The sequence below is a fragment of the Phaenicophaeus curvirostris genome, chromosome 27 (assembly GCF_032191515.1).
Source record: "Phaenicophaeus curvirostris isolate KB17595 chromosome 27, BPBGC_Pcur_1.0, whole genome shotgun sequence".
Classification (NCBI taxonomy): Eukaryota; Metazoa; Chordata; class Aves; order Cuculiformes; family Cuculidae; genus Phaenicophaeus; species Phaenicophaeus curvirostris.
This window is the reverse complement of record NC_091418.1, coordinates 2,796,191-2,815,588: the sequence shown is the minus strand read 5'-3', so window position 1 is coordinate 2,815,588 and position 19,398 is coordinate 2,796,191. Positions and strand designations below refer to the sequence as shown.

The following is a 19,398-nucleotide window of genomic DNA, read 5'->3' as shown; positions in this document are numbered from 1 at the left end:
TCTGCCAGTGCCCAATGACCCTTTCAGTGAAGAATTTCTTCCTGATATCCAGTCTGAACCTTCCGTGGCGGAGCTTGAGGCCATCGCCCCTTGTCCTGTCCCCTGTCCCTTGGGAGAAGAGCCCAGCTCCCTCCTCTCTACATTCTCCTTTCAGGTAGTTGCAGAGAGTGATAAGGTCTCCCCTTAAAACTTTCATCCCAAAACTCTCAAGCGCTGCCTACCGGAAAAACGGAGAGGGCCATCCGGCTAGAGCCGAGCACGCTTGAAGCACCTTTAAACAGGTTAGAGCAAATCAGAGTCCGAAAAGAAATGATCACCTCCCTTCACTTAAACATCTCTTCTTTCTTAATAAAGTATCGCAGGCATTGAATTTCAGGCCTGGTGTTTTCAGGGATACACGGGTTATTTCCAAGCCGAGCTATTACCAGTGAATGCGGTGACATTAATATGAGTAAATGCAGGAAAAAGGATGAAATAAAACATATCCTATTGAAGGAAATGAGAGCTCCTTAAGAAAGAAAAACACACATAGGAAAGACGTGGGCATATCGGGATACAAATGGGACACTGGGGAGCGCCGGATTCCACAGGCATGATGTTATTGAAGTGTTTGATACCAGAGTAAGCACCTGCAGATATGAATTACATCCTTGTTCAGACCACTAACATCGGAGCACTGACATCTCAGGAAGTGCTTATGTTATATTTCAAATCCCCCTGCCAACTGCATAAATATCAAATAAATCAATCATAGGCAGAAAAGACATTATCTTAAGGACGTTAAGAAGCTGAACAAGCCACCTCTCTTCAAAAAGTAGCCCCACGCTGAAACCATTTGGGCTTTGCCCATCAGTCGCACCTGAACAGCAATAACATGAACGCTGTTGGCCACTGGACATGAAATTCTTCTTCTCTGTAGAGAACAGGTATCGAAGCAGTTCAAACCGATATAGCTCAGCCATTATCTCAAAGGTTTTGCACGCCATAAATGTGCTTTCCACTGCTTCAAGAGGTGGACGTCTCATTTTCTGCATAGAAACCACTTCGGTTTTCTGTAGAAACCAAAGCACCAAACTACAGATGGACTTCTGCAACATCAACATCTCTAGAATCATAGAATTGCTTGGTTGGAAAAGAACCTGGGGATTATCAAGTCCAACAGTACCTGGCTGCTACTAAACCAGATCCCTGAGCACTTCATCTACCCATCAATTAAGTACCTCCAGGGTGCTCCACCACTGCCCCGAGCAGCTTCTGCCAGTGCCCAAGACCCCTTTCGGTGAAGAAAATTTTCCTGATGCCTAATCTGAACCTCCTCCTGGCACAATTTGAAGGCCATTCCCTCTCATCCTATTGGATGGGAGAAGAGAATAGCACCCACTTGGCTACAACCTTCTTTCAAAGTGTTGTAGACAGTGATGAGGTCTCCCTCAGCCTCCTTTTCTCCAAGCTATAAAAAACCCAGTTCCCTCAGCTGCTCCTCATAAGGCTTGTTCTCCAGCCCCTTCACCAGCTCCATTGCGCTTCTCAAGGTCATGAGCAAAACAAGCTTGGGACAAAGAGCCCTCATCGTGTTTATTAGACCACAAGGTCTTTACTTTCAGTGTATTTTGAGCTGCTCTGACCACGACACACAATGCAATCCAGAAACTAAATGGCCCTGGGACAGAAAGACATTTTATCCTCTGCACGCATCAAGGACTTAAAAATAGACTAAAACCAAAGTACATCTCATTTTAAAGAAATCTTGTGATCTAACTACATCTATTCCATGTTGAAAAATTCAAGTCTTATGCTTCTACTGCATTTTTACTGTCTTCCAAAATTCAAAATACATAAATATCAATATATATAAATATCAAAATACAAAGCCAAAACCAATAGGTGAGTATTAGGTGGGGAGATGAGGTGCCTGGGGACATGATTTAGTAATACAGGTACGGTTGGAGCTGATGATCTCTAAGGTCTTTTCCAACCTAATGATTCTATGAAAAATAAATCTTATTTTAATAAAATAGGTTTTACTAGAGTTACAGAATTTTGGATTTCAGGAACACTTTTCAATTTAAGTTTCCCCATAAGCTCTTAGTAGATTAATTTGCTATTTTTCCTTGCTTGCCATGGGAGTCTTAATTACTATTGCTCCAAATACTGCTACCATTCATCTTAATCAAGTGGGGACTATTTGTCCATACCACTAAATCATCTGGTGTAAGCAGTTTGGAAAAAGTTTGTTCTGCAGTGAAAAAATGGCTGAGAAAGGAAACAAAAGCAAATATATCTTTTTACATTTTCTTAAGATTAGCAGGAAGATGAAGTGGCCCTTCTGCTCAATATTCAGAGAAGATCAGAAGAGTATTAGGAGCCACGTTCTGGGAGAGGGGAAAGAAGAGGGCTGCTCTAACTTTTTAATTTGACTGAGTTTGTGGATTAAAATAAAAGCACTGATAGAATCTGAATTTAATTCCTGATGATGATTTCTCTCAAACTCCTAATACCAACTCTCCACACTCAGGTGATTCCCCAGTGGAAACACTTGCAGGGCTGCTATTTCACATAGAGGACAGAGGGAACTCCAGTAGAAGTTCCAATCTCGTAGCTGAGGATGCTGGACAGATGATGGAGCTTTATTTTCAGAGAAGCACTAGAACACTAACGTGACTTGTCACTTACTCTGGAGATGGAGGATTGCAGAGCGAGCAGCCCATCTGCTGCATTGGAGACCACAAAGCTCCCTGATCCAGTGGGAGGCATCCCTGCTCATGGCAACGGGTGGAACTGGATGATCTTTAAGGTCCCTTCCAACCCAAACCAATCTACGATTCTGAGAAATTAAACCTCCAAATAGCTGGTTGCATCAGGGTTGATCATACTTACACTTGTGCCTTTTTCCCTCTTGGAATGATGTAGAACCACTACTAAGCTCTCACCTAGAACCCACTGCAGCCAACAAGAGTGTTCCCACTGATTTCAGAGTCTCTTCCCCCCCAGCATTTCGTTATTGAATGATTTGATAACCTGACTGTAGGAATAACATGCAGAGTGTAATTCGCATGTATTTAACATGATTACATAATTTAAATACATTTTGGCAGAAGCCTTTCACACTCCTGTGCCAATTTCCAGTCACCAATTTTAGCTCCAGTCCCTCAGCAGCTGGACCAGCTGAATGGCCCTTCTTGTTACAAACAGTGAAAAGCTTCCAGTGATTTCTTCAAGACCTCCCTCATTTTTAGAAAGATTAGGGATCAAATAGGGAGAGAGAGAGCATCTATAGGGCCTGACCTTCTCTTTAGCCTCTTAGGATTGTGGAGTATCACACGCTTTGAGTGAGAAAAGGAAACACAGTTAAGCATTTCCTTGATTTTGGTTTCCTAAGGGGTGATTGAAGGTGCCAAATAAGAGATTCGGGGTATAAAAATCCTTCTCTTTGTCCATCAAACCAACCTGGGGCAGTAGGACATGGTTTGCCCAGAATACTGGTGGGAACACGACTCCAAAGTGGCTCCTTTTTAAGTCAGCTCCGTGGTCCAGTTCAAGCCACTAAGGTCCTGCCCTCTGATGAGGTTGTCCAGGAAATTATTATTACACTGGTATGTATTTTCATTTTATACCCTGTAAGGCAATTCTGTGAGCTCAAGATGAACAATTCAAAACTTTCCCAACCCAACTCACACCTGGAACATGTTTGTAGGTCCTGAACTGTCTACAACACAAAATGCTGACCTTTGTGACATCGCAGGCTTATCAGCTTTCAAAGAATAATTCGACCGAGCAGAACTACCATGTTAAATAAGAAAAAAAAATAAAAATCTGTTGATCTGCACTACTAAATTCAAGTATTTTTCTCCTTGTTACGAGATTCCCATTTGATATAGGAAACGATATCAAGTGCCTTCATCTTCAACAGGGAACCAGCCCATACACAAGAGGAAACCCAATACGGGTACAGCTCAGACATTGTTCATATGGCTGCTGTCCCATTAATCCACCCAAATCCCTCCATCCTCTGGTCTTCTTAGAGCTTCCTCTCCTTTTAATCCTCAAAAAACCCACTAAATTCAGAGTTTCCAAGGAAGCTTTCATTATGAAGATTTCATTAACAGTTCGCATACAAAACAAACACATCTTTTCTACGCGGCATCGCTGTCAAAAATGAGACGTCCCGTTACCAGAGTTCAGTTCATGAGATACAATAAGAGCAGGGTGTAATGACAAAAACAAAGAAGGTTCAAGTTTCCTTAAAAAAAGTCTAACCCCCCCCTCTTCCCTCTGTTCAGCTGCAGTAAGGTGAAAGGCTAAATGTGGACAGAATGGTAATATGTAAGCGGTTTCTAAGCTTTCTGGTGGGAATACTTAACAGCATAAGTATGTTTCCCCTGGAGACCTTCCCCACCATTTGGTCCAATTTCTTACTCCAAGAACTGAACCAATTCATGATGTAATGCTCCAGGGAAAACATTCCTCTCGAAAAAGAGTATCTTCCTAGGGAGAAGTTTGAAGAAAACATCTTAATATTGTTTAAACAGCTTTTGGCACGGGCGTACCGGTTGTGCTGCATTCAGTACTGAAAGCAGAAGAAAGGCAGGGTAAAAATATGGAAATGGAAAGTTTTAGGATTTGAGATTGCTCCTCAACTACCACCCCACGTCCCTACTCGTCGCTGAATAAGAAAAATAGGTATTTTCAGAAGCAGAGATTTTCTTGGCTAGTAAAAGAGGAACGATTTGAGGCTTTGCCAGTATGAAACCACACAGTTAATTCTACCTGGAGCCTTAGCATTTTCTTTAACTCTTACACAAAGGTGCTATTCCAAGGCAGTTAACACCACCGACCTGGCTGTGACCAAGGCTTTTGTGGCTCTTTTAAGAGGCGCTGTGCCAAGCTTCAGAAAAAGCTCCTGGCAGCATCGCTTTGCAATATCTTGTGTCTACATTCAAGCTCTGTGCTACCCACCGCTCTGCTCCCCCGACTGGATCATCCCCCTGTCAACCAACTTGTCATTTTTGTGACTGGCAAGAACGCAAATCGGTGTATCAAGCAAAACAAGGAGGAACTAAGACGACAGTAACGAGATGAGCGAGGCAGAACAGGTCAAACTCGAAGCAGTGGAACACAGGAAAACTCAGCAAGGCACAGTCGACCCCTGCTGTGAGAAGCAAGCAGTGGGAGAGCTGGAAAAGACAAATGTGAAGTGAATTATATTCCATAGCTTGTATTACATAATGCTTAGCACTAAGATAAGCCACATAAACATTATGTACCTCTTACACAAACCTTACAAAGCTTCCCTTGCAAAACACACCACGGTGCTGATGATTATTTTCTGGGGGGGAGAGTAAAATGACCTTTTTATTCACCATTCATATTTGTACCCACACAGGAAGGTACTCAACATACCCAGTTGCAGTTCAAACCTGAATTCCCTCCCAGCCTTAATAGATTTGCATTAGTGAATATTATTTACTACTCAAATTCAGCACCGCAGACCTTCTCATCAAGGAGCTAAGTGCATTCGTTTATCCAAACTTCTGTATGCCCTAGGCAGGTTATTTATGACAGAGAAGCACGGCTTCAGAAGGATCTTCAGGATAACTTGGTTGATTTAATAGATGGGGATATTAAGTCCATATTTTTTCACCCTGATGTTACAACTGCTGGCAAATAAATGAAAGACAAAGAGCAAGGAAACCGAGTAACATCTTAATTCAAGAGCAGCGCAAAACCAGACCACAGTGGGAACAAAAATCCCAGTTTTCCGATTCTTACCTTGTTTGATTTACTACCTCATCACGGCTTTCGAGGAACGATCACCGCTTGTCCTTGCAACTTCTCTTCCAACTTTGAGACACCTTGTTTGTAATCCTAAATGATTTAATCATGATTTAAAAGAACTAGTCTCATTTACCTACTTCTAAATGTGAAAAGTTGCGCGTGTTACTTGTTCAAAGGTATTTTTGCTTCTAGGGTGGGACTGTGAGGAATAAGAGATTTGTTTGCAGAGTGGAGGCTGTCCAAGGCACAGTGTCTGATTTGAAAATTTAGTTTTAGTTCTTCGTTGTTACAATAGTTGGAGACCTTGGGGCGTACATGACTACTTTAAGTTATTGTTATTGTTAATAATAAATATAGAATCATAGAATCTTTTGGTTAGAAAAGATCTTTGGGATCATCAAGTTCAGCCATACCTGTCCACTCCTAAACCATCCCTGAGCACCTTGTCTACCCATCTGTTAAATCTTTCAGCAACGGTGGCTCCATCACTGCCTTGGGCAGCTGTTCCAGCGCCCGAGAACCCTTTTGGTGAAGAAACTTCTCCTGATGTCTAACCTAAATCTCCCAACGTAACTCGTGACCATCTCCTCTCGCCTGTCACTTGGGAGAAGAGATCATCACCCACCTCGCTTCAACCTCCTTCCAGGAAGTTGTAGGCAGCGATAAGGTCTCCCTGAAATACAGTTGTTTGAACTATAAAACATGTTGCACACCATGAAATACCTCAGTTACAAAGTGCAAGGTCTTCAGTGAACTGGTTGGAAATGCTAAAAGCCAGCAGTAAGCCTGTACTGTAAAGAAACCAGTTAAGCCAGATTTAAGTGGAGCCAGAAGCCCGTCCCAAGCAGGCTCCTGTCAGGTTTTACTGCAAAGTTGGCTAGGACGTGTGTTGCAGAATTTTCACTTTCTTGGTAGACCCTAAACTTTTAAAGCCTTGAATCGCAACTATTTATCACCCATCAGGGAGCTACATAAAATGTATTTTCCTTCAGAGTGACTATTATCAGAAAAAAACCCTTCTTTTCTTTTTTTTTAAAAAAAAAGACAGTTAAGAATACTTTTTTAAATCCACAACCCAACAAACAGGAATTCTTAAAGCTAAATATTCTGGACCACGAACGTTCACGCCACCTGCAAGCTGTAAATATGGGCATTATTTAATTTTTTTCCCCCCCAAGTATTTTCTTTGGCTGTTCGATTCAGCTGCACAAGCCCTAAAAATTGTCAACCTGAATTCTTGTTTAAGAGTAGAGCTCGAACTACTGCGAGTTCGAGTGAAACACACATCCAGGTTTAGGGAATATCTTTTGTTTATTTTGGCTGCGGCGCAGGGCTAGAACATTTTCCATCCCATCCCAACGCAGTCAAAAAAGGGGGTTGAAATATTGCACAATAAAAGCCATTCATTATATCTGTCTCCTCTCCCTTTCAAAAACATAAACGGCTGACCAGCTCCAGAGCCGCGCGGGGGGCAGGAAGATGGGAGTCAGGGGGTCACTGGAAACAACCCAAAACTAACACCAGGTTTTTCAGGTTTGAGTTGGGGAATATGTTCCATGCCCTCATTCCCAGCACACACAGGTTTTTCTTCCTCCCTCCTCCTCTCCAAAGCTTGGGTAAAGTAGTTAATTGCTCTGTTATGCACAATTTACAGGACTTAATTACAAAACTAATACATTAGGCTTTGTGTCTGTAAGGCACAAGCACAACTTTGCCTTTTCCACCGGGACAGAGTGAAACTGGACCTTACCTCACTTCAATATAAACATTCTGATTTGCAATTTGCCTCATTTTAAAAGCCTGCAATCCGAAGGAATCGTAGAATGGTTCAGGTTGGAAGGGACCTCAAAGTCCACGCTGTTCCAATCCCTTGCCATGGGCAGGGACACCTCCCACTAGATCAGGGGGCTCAAAACCCCATCCAACCTAACAATTCTTTTCTATTTGCTTCCTTGTGCATAGATCAGTTCATCACTGACTCTCCAGCTCTAAGTGAACCAGAAGTGAGGGTAGGAGGATGACCACACAGACATTTGAATGCATTTCTAAACAGCACCTAGATGAGATGAACACACAACAGTGACATGTATATGCAACACTTGGGTGTTTCAGTATCCCCTTCTATTGCCCAGTTAGTCAGAAGTAGAGAAATAAGTTAAAGAGTGGATGAAGCTTGATTTATAACTGATTATTTTAAAATAATAAAAAGGTATCTGCTATTTTTATTTTCTTTTACCTGCTTACCATGAGTGTCAGGTTGAAAAGACTATTTTACATCCGTCACCTCATATGTGAAAAAACCTAGTCAAATCACCCTCACTTTTGTAACTTATTGGCACCTTCCTTATAGCAAAATAATTCCTGGAAAACATAACACTTTCTCCTTAAGACTTCCTGAAGAATTCAAGTTGAAGTATTATTGCTCTTTGTATCTTCAGCTCACTCACATTAAGCAAAGTTAAGTGAAGAGCAATCCAACTGTGCAACACTCCTTCAGCTACCTGAAACTGCATCCAGCCTGCACTTCATAGGACAGCACAAAAGCGGTATGTAATTACTCTTACTTATTAATGATATCGTAATTACAGAGTGGCAAAATAATCAGTCTTTCTAGGCCCTGCCACTTGTCCTCTACGTCAGTCAGAGCACAATAATTACATGGTAATCTGCTAAATGCAATTATCCAGCGATACACACTTAGTACCAGCTATTACCACACTTGAAGCCATTTAAAGTCTATACAATACAGCACTTGGCGTTGCTGAAGTACTTCAAAACACAAGGAATCTTGGTAACAACCCTTGGAGAGAAAAAAGCCTCCCGAGACAAGAAGGGAGAGAAATGAGAGGAGAAAGACTGGCCAGCACCATGAATTGATTCAGATTCCACTATAATACCTCATCTATAGAACACCTGATGCAATCAACACTCACCCTGCCTGTAAGACAGCAAGGCCACCATGCTGTGGGTTACACTATTTCAGGAGTCTAGAGACTCTTCCTCAGAAGAGGAGCAAGTCACATGAGATCTGAATGGTTAAAGCACTAAGACTATTTCACTAGCCTTGCATGAAGAGTCCTCACCTGAATCCCCCAGGGTTAGTAATTCTCCAGCTCCCAATTCCAAGACAGATTCTATCTTGGGTCTTAACTATGAGGCAAGTCCCAAATCACCTCTTGCCACCTTCATCTCTAGCAATCAGAAAACACAGCCAGAAGAGGCCTTAAGAGGCCATCCAGGCCCTGTCCTTGCCCCTAGGAAGGCTCATATGTCATTTCTGACAGATATTTGTTTAATCTGTTCTTAAAAGCCTCCGGTGATGGAGATTCCACAACTTCCTGAGGCAACACATTCCCATACTCAACTATCACTACTGCTGGAACTTTTTCTTAATGATTCACAGACATTTTGCTCTAATTTAAACGCATTTTTTGTCCCATTCAGCACAGATATGCAGAACAGATTATTACCCTCCACTTGCAACAACCTCCTGCACAGCCAAAGACTTCTCTCAAATCCTCTCCAGATTAACTCCGTTAATCTCCTTCTTCTTCTGCAGGTTCCTACTTCACCCTCCTGAAGCCACACAAACTGCCACTAAGCACCTACATTTAATTCCTAACAACCCTTTTCAACTAAACTGTTCCAGGAGGAAAATTAAAGCTTTGTTTTCTTCTCTTCTGATTTTACTCACACTTCGCTGCATCTGAAATGCACTTAACCTATCCATTCAAGAAGTCTTGAAGGGGAATTCTCTTTGAGTGCTGCCGTGGCTGATGCATGGGAGAAAAAAAAAACAACAGCAAATTCTAAGCAGCGTTTTATATCAAGCCGTCGAATATCATACATACTGGTTTATTGCCCCTTCCTCCAGGACAACTCTTTACTTGACCCGACTTCTCAAGTCTGCTGTTTGGTATCCGACACCCGCAGTCTCCAAGGGTTTCACTTACTGCTTGATCTGCTATCTACAAGCTGTTATGCAAACCCCAACATCTCAGCTGTAATGCTCTACCACGTTTAAAATGCAAAATGATTTCCATATAGAGCCACATCTGAACCCAGTGCATAGATGTTTTGCTTTTCCAGTGTAATTTCAGCGTGTAATTCAGTTGCTGGCTTGATTTCTTTTTTTCCTGAAGGTTAGAATTAGCAGCTACTATTAGTTTTAATCTCAAGGAGCTTTAGATTTTAACCTTAGCTCAAATCTCAAAAGAGTTTGTACGTTAGGGTATTATTTTCAGATTCAGTCACAACCACAAAATCTCATGCCAGGCTGCCCTCTCCTGGTAAGTAGATATGCTGCTATCGCAATGAGATTCCACCCAAGCAAGTACTGTCATTCTGCTTCCAAATCTGAAGTTTTCATTGTGACATAAAAGCAAAACCCAAAATAAAACACCAAGGATAACTTCAGCAATGTTTCTAAAGCAGCAAGAGATGAACAGCTTTTAAGTAGTGACGCTCCTTCCAAGTTGTCTTTGGAGTCCTTGACTTAGGAAAAACTGATGATGTCTGTAAAGTAAAACATGCATAGAAGTGAAATGGTTCTGTTTGCTGTTAAGCTTTATAAGAGCAGCCAAGTACATAAAGTATTTTATTCTACATCAATAACATTAAAAACAAGGTCACAGAAGAGATCATTTCCAACAAAAAGCTCTTTCCTTTGAGCTGGCACAGATATTTTGCTAGGGCTGAAATGGAGTAGTATGAAAAATGAGAGCAACAGCATCTGTTTAAGTAGATCACCTACAGCCATCACATTTTATTACATTGTTGAGAATAAAAAAGTTAAGAGTAAAGACGACAGGTCAGCTACTGAGCAATATGCACTGGATATACACGTGCACTGAAGTAATGTCCAGAAATGATGCACAGCTTTGTGTGATCAATGTTCCACTCTCCTTTAATTTTTCAAAAATTAATGTTATACACAATAAAGACTTAAAAATTTAAAAGCTTCTTTTTTTTTTTTTTAAATTACAAACCTTCAAACCAGAGAAGCAGAATTCATTAACTCTTTCTAACGCAAAACTCAGTCTTACTTATAGGAACTCTACATCTGCTCATGCCCAGAAGGTGAAGCAAAGTCCTTTCAGGAGATGGTACCAGCTTCCCCACCTTCCACTCCTTCCATCAGGCCAGAAGTCATTTCTTTCTCATTTGCAAAGAGTCTCAAGGGAGTTTTTAGAATATTTCTCAAATCTGGAAAAAAAATTCATGCAGCTCATTCCTTATGCCTTCTACACAACTCTGATCCTCAAGCATTTTTGGCACCAAGGCAAGGAAAAACATTCCACTATCCAGAAAATGAATAAGGAAATAATAAGTAAAGAAATATATGTTGGGGAGAGAAAAAAATGGCACTTCAGAGAAAACTAAGAATGTCATACTGACCTTCACTTCAGAAAACCAGAGGTAGCTGAAACCTCACTAAGCATTAGAGTTACTTTCAATAGGTACTTCTACTTCTTCAGAGTGTTTTTTGTTATTTCTGTCCTTCTTAAATACAGAACTTGTCATGCTCTTTCTCCGAGTTTGAGACCAAGTTCTTATCTCTTGAGGTGTGGATAAGCACATGGGTTTCCTCCTCCACTTTTTGCAAGGACGATCAGCAAGGTCAAAAGAGTTATTGTTCTCTTTCCCTGAGGCTGAAAACTGGACCAGATTTCGTTCTAGATGGTGAACATTCTCTGATTCTCTAAGGATGGATGTGCTTATTGTTCTCCCCTTTTTGCCAGCAGATGTGGGGCAGGGAGGGTCCTTTTGAACCTCACTGGGTATCTGAATCCATGCAAGCCCTTCAGCTTCTGCATCTTTACATAGTCTCATACTGCGCCTCACTCTCTTGTCACCGCTATTATAGCTCCTTCTTCTACGAGGCTCCAAGGAGTCATTTTGTAGGTGAGGAACAGATAAGACTTTTTCGATGTTAAAAGGAGAACCTGAAAGATCGTTTCCAATTATTCCCAGTTTCTCAACAGGAGGAAAATAGATGGCACTACTTCTTTTTCTTGATAGATTACCTCTTACAGAATCTTCTTGGGGACACCGAGTTCCTTGGGCTCCCTCAGGTATGCTGGTGTCCTGTTGTTCCAGGAATTCTAGTGTGCCGAGCTGCTCTGCCTTATCTAGGAGTTGTCCTTGTGATTTCTCATTTTCCATCAAGAAACCACTTTCTTCTGCATCTTTTACACATGCAGTCTCTTTACCTTGTTGGAAATACTCAGATGTATCAAGCACACACATTGCATCTGGCACAACATCTGAAAGCTTGAAAAAAAAAAATTGGTTTTTTTTTAATACAGGCAAAAGGAACTCCACAGAAAAAACTCGTTTCAAACAGCTGACAACTCAACAAGTGCTACTGTTCCCCACTACAGATCTCATCCTCCTCAAAAAAACCCAACCAGACAACACACAGAATCCTGTATGTTGGAATATGCTCCAGTGTGGGACCAAACTTATTCTACTTAAAGCCTTGTTGAGTTCTGAACACGTCCCAACGACAGAGATTGCATGGCCTCTCCAGGCAACCTGTTCCAATGTTTAAATCATACTTAGTTAGGTCTTTTTCTTCCCTCAAAGCATTTGGGTTTTGATTCAACAGCATCAAGTACAATTCTGACCTATTTTCTAGCAGTATCTTTATGCATATCAGTTACCTTACGATCAATGACACAAAGGGACTTCAGATCATCATCCGACACCTGAAACGCTGCATCATTGGAGCTGTTGGCTTCAAGAGCATCCAGGTCCTTCGAGCCTGAATGCACAGGAACTGCACCGATGCTTTTCCCTCTTGTTCTTTTAACAACCGACTTCTGTTGAACATCCTTGTGAGCATTCCCAGATTTGATATTACCTAAAAGCATGCCCTCTGATTAGAATGAGCCTGTGGTTACTTGACTCAACTTCTGGATGTGCAAAATAGTTTTTAAATATTACAACATAAGCTTTATAGTATTATTATCTATAATCTACTCTTCGGACTCTATAATAGAAGCAATTAAAAGGAAGAAATTGGGGCTCTTCATCACAAGTTCTATGCACGGGTAACAAGTAACAGGAGTGTTTATGTACCTGCTGAAATAAATAACTAGAAGGAATACCAAGAGCAAGGCAAAACACAACTAAAACCCACATTACCTGAAAAAAATTCATTTGCCTCTGGTGAGCATGGAGATGAGGCAGAAAACAAAACCTCTGGAATCTCGGGGATAGGACTGAGAAGAGGTTTCTTTGAAGCCATTTCTCTTTCCCCATATAAAGATTTTTTTACTGTTTTCTTTCTTCTTTTCCCAACAGTTGCACGTTTTACTTTCTGAAAAGATTGAGAAGGCTAAGTAGAACACAAGGTAATTACAGTGAGCCTGTACAATATTATCCAAGAAGTGATACCATTACTGGATTATGACAATGTTCCCCCTAAAATGTATGTTCCACTCATTCTGCCACCTACAGAGCAATCCAAACACACAAAGCAAAGGAGAATTACTTCCCAAACATGAGACCTGATATTTGTTTCATTTAACCAAATCTAGAAGTCAAAGAAAAGAATCTTTCACCTCAAAACTACAGATTCTTCATTCACACTTACTTTGAAAAGGAATATGTGCTTTCCCTTCCAATACATGGAAGCAAAAGTCCATTAGGAGCCTCAAACCTTTACAATACTTCAGCAGCACATACCTGGGCAAGTTCAAAGAACTATTGCTGCATACACTCGGTGAGAGAAGACCCTCAAACTCATTTTCTGTCCCTGAAGTCTGAAAAGTGACCACCCCCACCCTTTCACCTCCATAAAGCATCCTTTTTGCCCTACAAGTATTTAAACCCTGCTAGCCAGCCTTAACGAGCAATAAGGAAGAGAGGTGTTGCAGTAAGTGCAGGAAAACAAGCACCAGGAATCATAATGCCCTTCAGAAAATCTTTACTACAAAGATCAAAATAATCACATGAAACAGAGGAAAGAGGGGACATTTGGACAGAGAAATAAAGGATCTGTGTTCAGGACCTGCAGTAGGCTGTCACTTACTTGTGTCCTTTTGGTAGCAGATGTGGTTGTAGTTTTTTGTCTTCGAGACTTGTTCTTTCTTGGATTTTTAGTCTCTTCAGCATCCTTAGTATCTGTGGCTTCTGAGATGCTGCAATCGGTCCCCTCTGAAATGATGCTGCACTGTCGGGAACATGAATTTTAAATTGTTGGCATCCGTGTATGTGCACATGTATATCCTTGCTTGTTTTAGAAACACACCACAGTCCAACAGTCACAAGAATCCCATTGTAATCAGTCAGTTAATTCATATACAAGGTTGGAAGAGCCAGACACTCACAGTTGGAAATTAAGATTTATAGAGCTAGTCTTTTCACACAGTACAATATAGTCCTATTTGTACAAAAGGACATTCTAATGATAAACCAGTAGATTTTCAACTTCTGCTATTGCCTTCAGAGAAGATGGGTTACTTGGTTCATATTACCTTTTTTGTTTTGCCTTCCCCCTCCAGTAAAGCACACCTGAACTGTTCAGCACTAAACCCTGAAAGCGCTTCTTGTAGAAATCGCTGTACTAGAAATTCTACGCACCTTAAAATTCCAGCAACCAAAAGCGCTAACGGTAGAATACTCTGCCTGCTTTACAGCTGGCAGACAGGAAGGTTAACAAGACTGAAGATCATTAGCACTGGACTTAGAAAAAAGCAGACAGAAAACTGTTTCCATTTTGGTTTAATTTATTTGAGATAGAGGCTAAGTCAAGTTTATCCTGCAACCTGCGATGGCTTTGGTATCACTGGAGATGTGGCAGTGCTCCTTTCTCCTCAGTTTTATGTGATTATAAAACTAGATTCCACAAGCCACGCCCCTGATCCTATGAGTAAAATCTATGAACACCAGAAAGCATAAAAGACAACAATTTGCATGGAGTAGTTAAAAATACCATGACAAATACACTCACTAAAAAAACCCCACAACTTACGATAACACCTTGTTCTTCTACTGAAAGGAAGGTATCAGCCTTGTCAGTGTCTGCTACCACATCTAAAGAAAATGGGAAAATTGATTCAGTTTTGACACAAAAAGGTAATCCCATTCCGAGGAAGTTATCCACATAATTTCTAACATGATGCACACGTTGAGTCATCTTAATCTGAAGTAATGTTTTCTGCATAAAGGATTATCAAACATGGCAAGCTAAAAACTTAAGTGTGCTTTAGAAAACAGAGTCAAACAAAACTGGCGAGGACTTGGTAACAAAGAAATTGGGGCCTAACAGCTTTTACAGGGATACACACACACAACCCTCTCTCAACGTTTTTCTTGTAGTTGTTTTACTTGCTGTGTTAAAAACATCAAAATTACAGTATCGCAATCAAGGCAGCAAGTCCAATTACTTCAAGAAGTAATTAGACCAGCCACTTTCACAGAAAAACACAAGGTCAAATGCATTCCACTAGCATAAACAACACGGAAACACCACAGCTGCTGGAGGGACCTTTCAAAGGAAGCAAGAGCATTTGAGTTTTAGCACAACTGAAATACATCCCCTGTATAAAAACCAAAACACCGTGTCAGCTCTCAGTTTTCCGATACAGAAAGATGTGTTATCTAATGACAAAAATACAAGCTGGGGTTACCTTCTGCCTTGCCAACAGGTAAGAGGTCATCTACGGCAAGAGAATCCTCCACTACCTCTTGAAGGGGCTCAGTGCACTCCTTTAAACAAAACAAGTCACATTTTTGGCACTATATCATACCAAACACACACTGAGAAACACCTTTTCCTTGAGTGTGTGAATCACCCAGGCAACTGGGGTTTTTTCCCCCTTAAAGAATACAGCAGCTCATTTGCCATATATACAGCAAAAAGAAATAGAGCATCAAAATTATACATATAAGCCAAGGCAAAAACATTGCATGTGCTACTGGTACTCAACTTTAAACACAGCTCTGCAGGCCAAATTACTATTTAGAATTCATAAAGCAAAAAAATAAAGCTTGCAGTGCCATTCTAAAGCTTCAGACAGACTGTATTTTAACATTTCCGTGACTTCTTCTCAAAACCAAGCAAGCTCGAACCAAAAATTGAACACTCACAGAGAAGAAGAGGCTGGGTTTATAGCTAAATAAACCAAATAATCACACCAACAAAATACTTACATCAAAGTTCAGCTGGGATACTAGTTCCTCAACAAGACCTGGCCCTGCAGAAGGGCTATTGCTTTGCAAACTGGGCTGACGGACTGGAGTTGCACCTTTGCACAAAGGAGTACTTGCAGGCAACATTGGGTCAAATATTTCTGGGCTTAGAACTTCTCCAAAAGTAACTCTTTTCTTTGGCTTCTCAGAGCTACAGCTTCCAGTTTTCTCTGTTGTAATAAAACACATAGTCTACTTAGCAAATTTAAAACAGAACCTTCATAGAAGACAGACTTTTCAAGGACTTTTTATCGGTCTTAACATTCTCTTAAAAATCACACCCAACCAAACAGCAAAATACTAACTACACTCGTCCTGTATTCAACCTGAATTTTCACTAGAGCTTTATTACAGTATCAAGAATTAAAGAAGGAAAACAGAAGCACCTGGCACCTCAAAATATCTATTCATTTCTGAATGCCTGCTATTATTGTGCCACATTTCTATTTCATCTTTTGAGAAATACGCAAAACACACAAAAGTAAAAAGGGAGCATTGCATCAATCACAGAATCACAGAACGGGTTGGGTTGGAAGGGACCTCAAAGCCCATCCAGTTCCACCCCCTGCCACGGGCAGGGACACCTCCCACTGCATCAGGGGCTCCAAGCCCCATCCAACCTGGCCTTGAACCCCTCCAGGGATGGGGCAGCCACCCCTGCTCTGGACAATCTGGGCCGAGGCCTCACCACAAAGTAAAAAAGATTTTCCATAAGGATTTCTCTCTCATCCATGTAAATTGGGAAGGAAAAAAAAAAGGGTTTTCTCTAAAGTAAAGAGAGCAACTCTGCCATGGTAGTCACATCTTGGTACCAGACTTACTGCTGTTTTGGATTGAGTTTTCTTTCAGATCAGCCCCACCGCTGTCTGATATGAACTTGTTCCTCCACAGTTCCAGGTTCTGCTCTTTTATAATAAGCACTTTGTTCTGAGCTGCAGCAATTAAAAAAAAAAGGACAGAAAACAAACAATAAACCACAAAGACAAACTTCAGATTTTTCAATGAATGCTTTGTTTGTGTTTCTTCATCAAAAGGCTGGTGAGATTCCAAATGCTAGGTAACCTTCTAGTAAGGAAAAGGAACACACATGCACTTAGTTCTACTTTGAGAGCAACATTACCAATTCTTCAAAGCAAAGCAAGTTCTTCTTTTCACAGAAAAGTCATTCAGATACCAGAGAAGTTGCAGTTTGTTTTACACCATCACCTTCTCAGTTACCACAGCACTGCCCCAACTTGTTTTTCTAATCCTTACCATTTCCATTGAGAAATAAGGATGTGAACACCACTGCAATACAATGGGATCTCTAAAACCACCTCACTCAGAAGTTATAAAACAAAAGCCTGCACACTATGATCATGAGATTTAACAGTTACAACAGCCAAAACCATTCTCAAGTTTCAAGCAGAAAAAGGGAAAAGACAAATACTTAGTGAAAAGTAACTTAGCGAGTATAAATGTAAGAAGTAAAATTAAGAAAGCAGTCACAAAAGAAATACTAGTCTTCATATTTCTTCGGAGGATATTCTGAGAAACCACTTTTCAAGGTGCACTAAGAAATAATATAGGTTTAAACAAACCGAAAACCTCAAACCAAATACAAAAAAAAGCGTGCCAACCCTTACAAAGGAAATGGTTTGTTGTTTTTTTATTAACTGTCTGTAGTTTAATACTTTTAGGCCTGAAGGGAGGCCTAATGTTTAAGGTGAATCATTGACTAGAAATATAATCAACTTACAGCAGCCTATTTCCTGGGAAGCCTCTTGCACTTGTGAAAGTCCAGAGGAGCCAGTCTCCCCTTCAGCTTCTTCTATTGATGTAAAAGACATTTGAAAGGCATCTATCTTGTCCTTCAACGACCTGACATCTTTCTCTTTAAAAGGACTAACCTGCTAAAACAGAATTCACCTCATCAGGCTTTTCTTTGACAGGAGCTTTATTGCTTTGTATTTCAGCATAAAACAAACAGAGAAGCAGCAAATGTGTATTTAATTTGGCTGTGATTCTAGCCATATGACAAAAACACGCAAAAAGGAACTCTATCAAGAATTCTGTTAAGTTTTACTGCCTTCCACAATCAGTATCTCTAGAACATACCCACAATTTGTTTTCCAACATGAGTTAGGAACACACCTGATCAAAACCCAAGTCACTCACACAGGTATTTACCTCACCCTGAATGATCAACATTTTAATTAGCCAAAAATCAAGCATGGCAAAGGCAGGTGAGTAACGGGAAACAAAAGCTCATACACCTAAGAACGCCAAACAGGGAGAAAAGACTCCCAGGCTCTCCCCAAACAAGACCTCTAACATCCCCTTATCCTATATAAAGGTTTCCAAGGGAAGCCAACAAAATTAAGTCCATGGTTATAGAATCATGGAATGGTTTGGGTTGGAAAGGATCTCAAAGCCCACCCAGTCCCACCCCTGCCACGGGCAGGGACACCTCCCACTGGATCAGGGGCTCCAAGCCCCATCCAACCTGGCCTTGAACCCCTCCAGGGATGGGGCAGCCACCTCTGCTCTGGGCAACCTGGGCCAGGGCCTCCCCACCCTCACAACAAAACATTTCTTCCCAAGATCTCATCTCAATCTCCCCTCTTTCAGCTGGAAACCGTTCCCCCCTGTCCCATGCACTCCCTGACCAAAAGCCCCTCCTCACCTTTCCTGTAGCCCCTCTCATTACTAGAAGGTTTACACCTTCTACTAGCTTCTTCCCGAGACTCGCCTTCACTTTCTGTCAGCACATGTTGATTCCTGGGGGAATATCAGGTATTGGAAAAAGATTCTCACCTGGGAATAAGCCTCTTCTTGCGTCTTGCTTCTCTGTTGGGCGATGTATTGAATAAGGGCATTATTTTCTGGTGACCCTCGTAATCCAATTGTTGATCTTCGTCTAAATTTTAATAACGTTGGAGACTTCCCTGAATTGGAGACAGATGGAAGATAGAAGGAAGATACCTCTCTGTGGCATGATTCCTCTTCGAAGCCTTTGATGTAATTCAAATTCTCCTTCTTGGACGCCTTTACCACTTTTGATTTAGTCACTTTGCAAACCTTCTGGTCTTTTAGCAGATCATGGAAAGAGGCCTCATCCTGCTTTTTGGTGAATCCACTCTCATTTTCCTTAGCTTCCAGGGGAGCACTTTTATTCCTGGATCGCCTGTGCATTGTCAACAGCTTATTTTAAGAAGCACTCAACCTTTGCTCTCCTGTAATTACAGGTACCTACAAAAAAGAAAGATTTTCATAGGGACTTGGCAACAGCAAGAGTTCATTACCAGTCTCTAACTTCTACCAAATCCAGGTTCTTTTTCCTGGATCAAGGTGTTCCACAGCATGGTGGGAAGGGACACTCGTGCCTTCAGGAAGGATCTGAAGGGCTGGTGCCCCCCCTCCCCTTTACCCCGTCCTTTAATC

At 41.2% G+C, this 19,398-nt stretch overlaps 1 protein-coding gene across 1 annotated transcript; it reads right to left on the bottom strand.

The window, feature by feature from the left end:
* Window positions 1-10,252: 10,252 nt before the first annotated feature.
* On the bottom strand, window positions 10,253-19,156 carry CDCA2 (cell division cycle associated 2). The gene is made up of 11 exons (XM_069877666.1): window positions 18,772-19,156; window positions 17,714-17,864; window positions 16,797-16,907; window positions 15,937-16,145; window positions 15,414-15,522; window positions 14,756-14,808; window positions 13,814-13,954; window positions 12,925-13,099; window positions 12,441-12,640; window positions 11,173-12,048; window positions 10,253-10,980 (listed from the first exon to the last, which is right to left on the bottom strand). Exons 1-10 carry the CDS (start codon window positions 19,147-19,149, stop codon window positions 11,209-11,211), a joined length of 2,367 nt encoding a protein of 788 aa, XP_069733767.1. The 5' UTR covers window positions 19,150-19,156; the 3' UTR covers window positions 10,253-10,980; window positions 11,173-11,208.
* Window positions 19,157-19,398: the final 242 nt, after the last annotated feature.

Excerpts from the sequence above, each read along its gene's own strand:
- CDCA2 (XM_069877666.1), bottom strand. The coding sequence starts at position 19,149 with ATGCACAGGCGATCCAGGAATAAAAGTGCTCCCCTGGAAGCTAAGGAA. Across the intron at positions 12,641-12,924 it reads GGCAAATGAATTTTTTTCAG|GTAATATCAAATCTGGGAAT; the intron begins GTAATGTGGGTT and ends GCATGCTTTTAG. Across the intron at positions 12,049-12,440 it reads TTTGTGTCATTGATCGTAAG|CTTTCAGATGTTGTGCCAGA; the intron begins GTAACTGATATG and ends TTTTTTTTCAAG.